At 43.7% G+C, this 10935-nt stretch overlaps 1 protein-coding gene across 1 annotated transcript in view; it reads right to left on the bottom strand.

The window, feature by feature from the left end:
- Window positions 1-1199: 1199 nt before the first annotated feature.
- The window catches only part of fbxl17 (F-box and leucine-rich repeat protein 17), a 198499-nt gene continuing 188763 nt past the window's right edge, over window positions 1200-10935 (bottom strand). Inside the window, exon 11 of the mRNA XM_086112264.1 lies at window positions 1200-4140. Within this exon, the coding sequence (XP_085968390.1) occupies window positions 4003-4140 (138 nt within the window). The 3' untranslated portion in view covers window positions 1200-4002. The remainder of the gene's footprint in view (window positions 4141-10935) is intronic.

Genomic DNA, 10935 nt, shown 5'->3' with positions numbered 1-10935 from the left:
AATGAAGCATTTTTTTTTTAAGACGACTTTCAATGTCCAAGGCTGGGCAGTAAACCATGTGACAGGAATCCAGGAGATGGGGGGGAAAATAAAAGCAGAACTGCAAAAGAAAACAAACAGCTGGACTGGCTCTGCCCGCATAAACAGCAAATGTTTCGATTACCTCAACGCTGTACTGTATCAGTGGCCTAACTTGTATAAGTTCTTTGGGGCCTTCATCTCTGGTGAAGACAGAATTGAAAGAGGACATTTTGATTCCCTCTCTGCTGTAATGCGCTTCCACCGAGCTTTCTGCTCTACTGTACCACACCTAAGCACTTATTCCGATGATGAGTGACTTTAAGGGAGCGACTGTGTGCCGTGGAGGGACAGCATTTAGCTATGCTAGCTAGCGAGCCAAAGCTAGCTTGGAGCACGTTAGCGGTGCGCCGAGCATTCACCACAGTAGTACTCGAGTCGCCGGGAAAGCACAGAGGATGGCTGACAGCTCCTCTCAGCTTCGTGGTCAGAAGCGATTGAAGCTAATTTCACACTAGTGCGAAAACAATGTCAGCAAAAGCATTGTCGCGAGTGGCTGGTTGAATTAAAATCTTTTTTGAATTGTATAACCTATGCAACTCATACCCTGGACTTGTAACCAGGCAATCGCAGGACACATAAGACAGCCCAGCACTCACACATCGTTAAAGAACGGGAAATGAGCCCACGCTGCCTGCATTGAAGTCAAGGAAGTGAACCAGTACACTGTCAGTGACTCACAACAAAATTCCATTTGAAGCAAAATGATTGAAAACTGTACAGACTGTGTGGTTTTGTAACGGTTAAGAATAATGATGTCAAGGCACATAACACAGAAAAGGTCTCAGAAGAGAAGAAACCTCTTCTTTTTTTTTTTTACTCCACAGGAACTTTGTTGAGTCCAATTTGTACACAGAGTGACCTTTGGATGTGACGGGCAACATGTTGGTGTGCTCATTTGCATTTTATCCGCTAACCTGTGCATTCTGACTGAATCCTAATGTTACCGTGTCGCCCATCATGCTCATTAAATGTAATTGAAGTAAGGAGTCAAGGGGAAGGCTGCAGCCAAGAGCTGTCTCCACGTTATGAAAAATGAGAGGAAAAACATTTTCCTGCCATTTTAGATATTCTGCGCCGCCTCAATTTCACACATGTAAAAGAAAGAGAACGAGGGTGGGTTGAGGGGGAGCTTGAAGTGGTAGTGTTTTATTCATCTTTATGCAAATAAAGTCATTTTTGCTTGCCTTAACAAATCAAGAATCATGTATGTCAACATCTAGCGAGGAAGAAAGTGCAGATGGGGATTACGTACAAAAAAAGAAACAAAAACAAACGCAGACAGGGAGGAAGCCTGCGACTGCTTTGTCCACAAATCCTGACAAGGGGGAAATCAACTTTTTCGTTGTGTGAAATCTTGAGATGTACAAAGTGTTGCTGTATTCAAACTACATTGCACTGTACATTATGATAGTCCGGGGAAAAAAAGAAGCTATTGTTGCTAGCTGGATGGCTAGCTGGTGGGGGGGGGGGGGGGGGGGGGTGAGGCCAATGTTGGTTCACACCCTGCTTGTCTGCATTTTCAACTCCACACTGCACTTGCTTGACGAATACTAATCCACTCGCCACTACCAATTGTATGCCCTCTATCGCTACAAGGAAATCCCTCACTGAATTGCTACATAGCTAATGTCACAAGTATATGCTTGAAATCGATAGAACGCTAATAAGTACATTCCATGTATATGAATATACCATACAATGGGGGCGATAAGATATTTGATCAACTCGGGAATACTCTTTTCAACAATTTATGGGTCAACTTGACTTCATTAGTTAAGGCAATTCCTTCGTGGTGCGTTTGGTGTATACAGTGAAACCTCTGAAGTCCAACAATTCACGATCAGACCAGAATTTTCAGAACGTCATCATACACGATGCTACAACACAATACTGGAAAAAAATACTAAGCCGAGCTCGGTGAGCGTCTAACGAATTCTGCACTCCTTAATGCGTTTTGATTTGGAAAATGGAATTATCCTTTCTTTATTCGGACAAAGGAAACTTGTACAGAGGCGTTTGTCCTGGCTGCGCAGTAAAAATAGGCGAAAACAAAAGAAAATGTGCATTGCAAACTCATCTCCAAAGCAAAAGCAGGCATCTTCTGTCACGTGTCACCAGTTAATTTTGTTTTTTGTTTTTACGTACTACTGGTGACTTGGAATTTACTCGACTGTCAAAAATGATCAATCCATCCGTTATTGACAGACAGCGACTGTCAATTGCAGGGCACATACAGACAATCACGCATTCACTCCCATTCACACGTCTGGACAATTTAAAGTTTGGATAGAAGCAAACAGGCAGATTTTTGAAAAGTGGCAGGAAGCTGAAGTCCCCGGAGGGGAAAAAAACAAAACAAAACACAAGCATGGGGAGAATGCGGGAAGCAGATATACTCACCACACCATTTAGAAATGTCTGATTTTAAAATTCACTTTTTATGTATGACTTCGTTTCACTGAAGTCCCGTTTCCAAGGTATCGCCAATCATACAGTTTTATAGCACTTATCCCGAATCGGTGTCGCGAATGAGCTGGAGGCGATCGCATCTGACTTTCGACAACCAAGAAAGATCCTTAAATGATGACCAGACAATCACAGGGCACACAGAGAGACGGACAATCATCCACACTGACATTCACATCAACGCTGAAGGAGAACAGGAGTCAGGCCAATGAAGTACTTGTTAGAGGTGCCATATTGAGCAGAACGATCGCTGTCACCTTTCGTTCGATCGGAAAACAGTTTGGACAGCACCTCTGCTGGCCGCAGCCGAGTCGCGCGCTCAGGTGGCTTCAAGACGCTAGCAATCGACAATCAATTCCACAGTCCAGGAACTCAAGCATGAATTACGCCGGCCATTTCTGCTGTGAGCACATGTTAACTGCATTGCAAAACAGTCAGTCCGTCATATCCTGAAGCAGGTTGATTCAATTTCCACTTGTTTTTGGACTCCGAGTCCAAACGTTGTCACGCAAAGGCTTGTGTTTGAATTTAGAGGTTCCACTGTAATCCTCAAATATGAGACTCTTAATACTCTTATCCTGCTTTTCGTTTTAACTCATGTGAATAAAACAAAAGCATTGTTCCCACGTCATGCAGAGAGGTTGGGTCCAATTTGAGATTATTTTCGGACAGTCGCTCAGGCAGATGCCAATCTCGATCCAATCGTGCACATTTACAGAAATAATCAATGTGGTTTTCCTGCTATTCGATCGGCTTGGAGGGAAGGAGGATTTGGCCACGACCCAAGCCCGCGTGTGCCGTTTACATGTAGCCTCGACAACCATCTAAACGCACAGAAATCCACAAATCCCTTCACACAAAACTGCACGAGCAAGAAAGTCAAGATACACATCACACATTTTTCACAAAGCCTCAAGCGAGCGCTCAAGTCTCAGCGGCTCAAGAGCCGGGAGGAGGACGTCGTTGCTGTTTGCGGTGATGGTCGTCTGCAGTGGGCGTCGCCTCAGAGGAAGTGAACGTGTCGCTAGACTGAACATGACGGGGTAATCGTTCTTTTCTAAACCGCTGTCTTTATCGATCATCTTTGCATCCGCTCCGCCCGATTGAAACGTGCGAGGTTCGGAAATCTTTAAGCTCCGGTGAGTCATCCCCGTGTAGCTTGACTGACTCAACTGCTTGTTGCTTTTTGCCTTGAAGGTGATGGTACATAGGAAGTTTCATTCGGATCATGAATTGATTAATGGAAGAGTTTACAGAGTCTGTGTGTGTGTGTGTGTGTGTGTGTGTGTGCGTGCGTGCGTGTGTCCACATGCATGTTTGAACAGTAAATGAAAATCAAATAGGGCTGAGCTGGAAATATGGTGCACGTGTGTCAATGTTTGGGACAGAAATGGTCCTTTTGTTCAACGTGTGTGAGTGTGTGTGATTACGCATATGTGTATAATCCAACCCCAGCTACAAGGCGTTGGAAGCACTTGGGCTCCAGCCCATCTGATAAGCTCTCTCCAGGGTTCTCTTGCAGTCCTGCATTACCGTGCTGAATACAATGTGAGGGTACTGGACCACCAGCCTCTCCACTGTCTCCTCGTTCACCTGCAAACACAGCGACGAACGAGCATTGATAAGAGACGACGGCTATTCAAATCAGCAATTTGTTAGTCATGGAAGTTCATCAGAGACATTGTCTTGGTATCCAGTTAAAAAAAGGTCTCTTATTTTCCCCCTTAATTCTGATCCAACTGTTGCAAATTTGCGGTACCGGAACAGTTTATTCGGTACGCTGGCGCAATGTAATGAGATTAGAGAGCTGTTAAAAAAAAAAAACAACAATAACAAAAAAAAGACACACAAAGATGTTTGTACAGTATTACAAATTCAGTGGAGCACACCATTTCACAAAGACATTAAAAAAAAATCACCCTCCCACCCAAAAAAAAAAATATATATATATATATATTATAATAATATTAATTTGGTTTAATAGCAAATTGTTCACTTTCGTGGACGCTTGATTGAATTTGTGGTATTGACTGAGATTAAGAAAACATGCACTCTTTTTGTTTCATGACCCACTCTTCCATGAAATTAAATGGACATTGCGAGGAAGTAGTGTTAAGATTAACAATAATAATAAGGGTAAATTCATTTTTATTATCGTGGTTGTAGCTCATGCTCTCATCAGCTTTAAAAAAAAAATCACCTCTGTTCCAGTCAGAAAATCAGGAAGAGGAAGGAACACTGTGAGGAGCTGACAAAGAGCAGAAGCAACGTAACCCCGGAGACCTCGAGGGGGTTAGCCGCAACCCACCCAGAACCAACCCCTGCCCACCCGCGAGCGTAACACTTTCCAGGGGAAACGATGTATAAACACTCAAACACGTGTTGCGCATATACTCATTCATTTGTTATCAAAGTAGCACACAAAATGGTGGACGCGTTTTTTGGATTTGGACCTGGCCAAAACGCAGTTACGGTTGCGAGGTTAATTCATGGCATGGCTGGATTCACGTCATCAAAACTACATCAAAACAGTTACGAAAACGATTGACACAGTGACAAGCTGTCACTTCTGTATAAATGAAGTGTAGCACTCAAAGGTGTACCGCTATCAAGCTAGCATTCATTTGACTGTTGAAGAAGAAACCAAATTACAGTGGTACAGTGACTTAATCTTCTCCAGCTCCCCCAGAGATCACTATAGTCTTGAAAACATGATCAAATATGTCAAATGTAGAGAAATAAAAACATGTTAGTGCTTCAGACAAACTGCTGTTCATAGTATAGCATTCAAGGGTGTGGTCTCAGAAGCTGGACGTGGCTTGGTATGGTTAGAGGCACTCGAATGTTAGCAAGACATGCCAGAAAAACGAGCTGCATACTGTCGCCCCGTCTCGTCTCGGCAGGGCTTAGACATCCTTCCGAAAGTCACATCCAAGCAATTTTCCGATTAAATTCCAAGCTTTTCCCAGGAACTGGCTGTATGACATCTTGACATGAAAATGCTCGTGCTCGAAATGATCCTTTACGGTTTATTTCTGCATTCTGCCTCGTCCACTCACTTTGTCTAGTGACGAGGCGAGGGCGCTAAGGTCAAATGTCTCCTTTGCGTCGATGATCCAACTTTTGGTTTGATTTTCAAGGCGCAAGTTGTGATTTCTCATGTGTCGTGTGTGTGTGTGTGGGTTGGGTGGAAAAAACAACAACGAATAATTAAAGCTTTTCTTTCCAACTTTTGGACACGGGTTTGGGTGTGTTGAATTTTCACTGAGCTCGTCATTGATGTGGAGCAACTTGGATCCCATTGATCACGTACAGCAACTGTCTTTATTATGCCGCACAAATGGGAGAGACGGAAAAAGAAACAAGTGAGGGGCAAGGCTGAGTTTGAACCCCACCCAGCCAAAGAGATTTCGTTTATTATGACAATTGGTTGAGCCTCATTAGCAGCTCACATGACAACGCCCTGATTGCCTTCATAAGATCGTACACTATAGCCCTGAAAACGCTCCCCGGGCTTGTTAATCAGGGCCTAATTGCAATTCAAACACATCTGAAGAATAGACACGTCAAACTGATGGGAGGCCATAACATTCATTAATGCTCATTGCAAACAAGACTCCCACTAAACGCCTCTCAATCAAAACTCGGAACGCTTTTGACTAATTGCCGGTTACAGAGACGTTAAATGTCGATGGAAAGCATCAACTGTTGATGAAAGCGCAATGGCGCTTGAAAACGCAAAGGCTGAAAAATGTCATTAGGTCACGTGCTAGTGATTGCCATTTGAAGCTCTTGAGACCAAAGCTTATGAACTTACAACTGACAACTTATAAAAATTACCGCTGCTCCATAGAGGAATATGAATGTGTCTATATCAATATTTCTGCACCAATTATAATTATTGCTATTATTATTCCACTACAGTAGGCCACTATATTATAAAACTGTATATCCGGTTATCAGAAAGCCCCCTAAAGGGAGTAAATACGTTTTCTGCTTTACAACTGCTTTCCGGATGTGGACAGTATAATTGGATTTTTAACTTTTAATGTTTCATTTTGACTGTTTCTTTCATTTGCACACACTTGAAATAAAGAATTCATTCCTCCATTCATGTATTCACATTTTTCTGTCCTTTTTACACTGCAAACTCTTTTCTGAACTGTGAATTTTGTGTATCGCCGCATCCCAGTATACGGACCACGTATTTCCTAACCGGATGTATAAACGTGTAAAAATCCGTCCAATAAAAGCACAACAGTCTAAAAAGAATTGGGATTTTGAAATCAAGGAAAAAGAAAAAAAAACTCTTTCAAGCCACTTGAAGCGTTTCATGGATGAATATCAATAAATGGCTTACGGGTTGGAAGAATAACATTTGATGTCTGGTTATTTGTAGTCCAAAGCTAATATAATTGAGACGTGAAGGCTGGGGAAAAAAAATAATCATAAATGAATGAATGAATACTGATTGTTACTTGTGGCAGAGGCTGGACTCGCTTCGAAAATGATGACTCGGCTGATTCTTTTCAATTTTGTCACCGGGTAAAAGTGCTCTCAGTGATATTTTGTTGCTTGGCAACTTTAAGCTGAAAACCAAAGTAATGGGGGTCTCTGGTGCATGTCTCTGACAGGGATTTTTTTTTCCCTTCTGATGCCGTACTGTAGAGTCCTTCAAAAGCCGCTGCCAAGTCTGTCGGAAAGACACATGATACAGCAGATCCCTACTCAGGCATCTGGGAGCATAGCCACAGCTATCTGGAGCGAAGCCTATACTTAGGATATTTCCCCACTGCCCATTTTAACTTCAAAGATGCAGCACGTAGATCCGAGCGTAATGCGTACTGATGGCTAATGCGACGTTGTCAGAGTTTACGAGAGAGAGATGGAACAAAAGGACTTGTCGTCAAGGGCTGCTACGCGAAAATGGCACCTCCATCTTCTTCTTTTCAAGGTGATGGATGTCTCCTTTGTGATATGACCTTCTCGCCATAAGCAATCTCCTCCCTCGTAATCTCGTACGTACCGTTGGAGGCACTCCATCACCAACATAAACATCTACATTGAGCAAAAACGCCGGATGTTGCCCGGATGGTTCGCCGCAGTAATACTTGTCGTCAAGCTGACTAATGTAGCGGCGCTTTACATTCCCACGGGAGAAAGAAAAAGAACAGGGCTCTCAAAACAATCGATAATCGGATCTACAAACACAAAGTTGCATCTCATATTCGGCGGCCTCCCGGTGCTCCAAACAACGCTGGGAAAATGGAATAAGGGCTTAGGAAATAGGAGAGCGAGGAATTAGATATTCACTGAGGAGGTGAAATGCGTCTTTTTTTTCAATTTCGATTGCCCTTTTTTTCTTTTGTATTTATCGGTGTCTGCATTGAACGGTCATCGTAAAGCCTACTTTTCAATGCAAACAGCTACTTTATAATGGTACGCAAGGCTGTGGTGAACCACACAACAATGGATCTTTAAAAAAAAGGTTTCAAGCACACATTGGGCTGTTCTAAATGGTTATTTTTCTATGCAGTCGCTATTCATATTGATGTACTTCAACTCGATTATTGCCCCTTGGTGCAAAATTGGCTTTTTTTGGGGGGGGGGGGGGTCTTGTTAGTGGGGCACGTTGTCCTCTGCAGCAAATAGAGAAGGTGTGCTCCTTTGCATACTGCACATACTCAGGGCCACCTTGTTGCGTATGAAAATGAAAATTACAGTCGTCACTGGATTGTGGGGGAGGTTAAAAGGTCAACCGCACGCTGAGCCCACATGCAGGGATCCCAGTTTGGATGCTACCTCGGCGTCAAGTCCTCTGCGTTTACCGAATTCATTAGGCACCTCATTGGAGAGGATTTTTTTTTCATTGTGTTGAGAAAAGCTTCAAAGGTAATGGCAAGTTCACATAAAACAACCAACGCTAAAAAATTAGCTTTTTTCCTCCCGTAATTTTCAAGGCAAGTTGTGACAGGGACTTTATTCATTTTCGTTTCGAACGCAGCCTTCACAAAAGGCCCTTGGACTCCCATTTTGCTCACCATTTAACACTCGGATGACACACTTGCTCTGACGGAGCGGCCCATCCCGCTCCAAACGTTCCTTCTCATTTCGAAGCCAAGTTTAGATTGCGCTGTCTGTTGTGCAAAGTGAGGTGGATGGGATTTGAAATTTGGAGAGCAAAGTCCTGTCGCACGACCGGTGACGTCACCTTGACATCCGATAAGCAAAGCGTCGGTCCCGGCACCTCATGCCAAAGTACTGCCGTTCTTATTTCCTCATTGATCATACGTTTATTTGTTTCGGTCCATCTTCCTGAGCCGCCTGGCAGCAATTGCTTGCCCTGGGCAAATAAAGAGAGACGAATACCACCCCCTGGCCTCTGCCGACTTCAATGCAGAGAGTGCATCAGTCAACCAGTAAATGCATTTGGGGGTAAATGTTTAAGAAGCCGGTTGAGGCAGCAGATTGTGCATTAAGTCTTTGTTGCCCGTCTGTCTTTAAACGGGTCGGATTTATAGCTTTCTTTAAACGGCTAAGCGGAAACAAACCCCAATGGAAGACTTTTCAAATCAGTGACTGGACAAACGGAAAAGATAAGGGAAGAGGGGGCGGATGGAAAACGGACAAAACAAACGCTGAAGCAGTTCTTGGATATATGAACTATCGCGGTGTTGCTGCGGGGCCAGTTTGGAAAAGCCATAAGTTTTGATTTGGATTCGGTCTTAGAAAGCTGAGCGATGCTCCCAAACAATGGCTGTGAATACGCTGTTAAAAAGCAGGTCAGGTGCTCCTTGGGACAACCGGGGTCTGGGACCACTCACGCACATAGCCCTGCACTCTATCAAACGGCAGCGGAACCGCAAAGCGGCAACAGAGGCTCAACTGACCAGAGTGCAAGAAAAGAGCTTCTGGAGCACAGCTTCGTAAAACCACTCCTGGTAACAAAAGGAATGTGGCTAAGGCAAGGTCCGATCCCTTATTAAGTTGGCCTTCTCCAAAAAAAAAAAACGGTCTCTTTCCCAGAGTCGCTGGAAAATTGCTGCATAGGACACTGCATTATTTTGTCTTTCACACAGAAGCCAATCAAAAGTTACACGTTCCCACAGCGACACCGCTTCCAGCACACGAATGAGATGTGAGAAGACATCACTGGCAGCATTTAGTGTGAAGTAGAAGTGTTCATAAAAAAAAAAAAAGAAAGAAAAAAAGCTTGTTTTCAAAGACACAAAGGGCACTAAAGTCGCCGGTGTCAACATTTGCGCACTCTTCGCGAAATCAAGACAAATCCTTTTGCCATGTGCGCGCATGATGTCATGTCGGACAAAGAAGAGGTCGCCGTACGTCCATTTGGCTTCGATTAAACCAAAACCAACCATCTGATTGCTGTCACATCCTATTTACGCATGTACATGTTGACTTTGGGTTTGTTTTGACCGAGACTTGTTTCAACCGAGTTCAACATTTCATAACAAAATTTAGGCTCGAGATGATGCGAGAATCCATATGGACAGATTCAATTGCTGTCAAAAGTACAACCGAGCGTATAAGATGAATGTTGACGGCAACATTCAAATCACAGCAACAGGAAGGGGTGGTCACATGCTGTTTTTTGGGGGGGCTGGTGATTGGCACTAGGTCATAACCAGCCTGTTGAATGAACCGGGGGGTGGGGGGGATGAATAAAACTGACTTCCTGAAGTTGGACAATTACAAAAGAGCTACTGTTTAATTTTTACCTCGAGGGAACGGCTCATTCTCTGGAGTAAATAAAGAACAAGGACAAATCGACCCCCCCCCCCCCCCCCCGGCCCTTCCAAAGAGACGCCAAGATAAAAAATTCATGGTGTCTCTTTTGAGGGAGGAGAGCTCTGATTAGATTGGACCAGTCAAAGTTAAAACAAGGTGGCCCGCAATCATTATTGTGTCAATATTTTGATGAGTCTTCCTGATGAATGCGAGATGACCAAATGAAAAAAAAAAAAAAGTTGCTCATTCCCACTCATGTTCAGAGAGCTTTCGGTTCCCATTGGGTTAAAGCGCTCCCTTTTTCCAAATGTGAGCCGAGTAGTCACGGGATAGATAGATAACTTATTTTTTTGCGCACACATCTTTTTGCTTCGAAACAGACATCCATAATGCAAGGAATCAAATGAAGTTGCTTGCCTGAAAAGTTTCTCGAAGCCCCCCCCCCAGGATGCATGAAATATGTATGGACACTGTTTCCAGATGGGGGGACTGCTATGACCATCAGCATTAAGAAGCTAAATTCATCACCGACGCAGTAGGACACGACATTGGTCGTCTACGGTTGCCTGCTGCCTCTTGTCTGAAAGGAGGCGAACTTCAGTGATCGTCCACAACCAAATCGGGATTGCCAAAGAATCT

Source organism: Hippocampus guttulatus, chromosome 5 (genome assembly GCF_054856545.1).
Source record: "Hippocampus guttulatus isolate MCC_2025c chromosome 5, RoL_Hgut_1.0, whole genome shotgun sequence".
NCBI lineage: Eukaryota > Metazoa > Chordata > Actinopteri > Syngnathiformes > Syngnathidae > Hippocampus > Hippocampus guttulatus.
The sequence above is the reverse complement of the archived record's forward strand: the minus strand, read 5'-3'. Positions and strand labels throughout refer to the sequence as shown.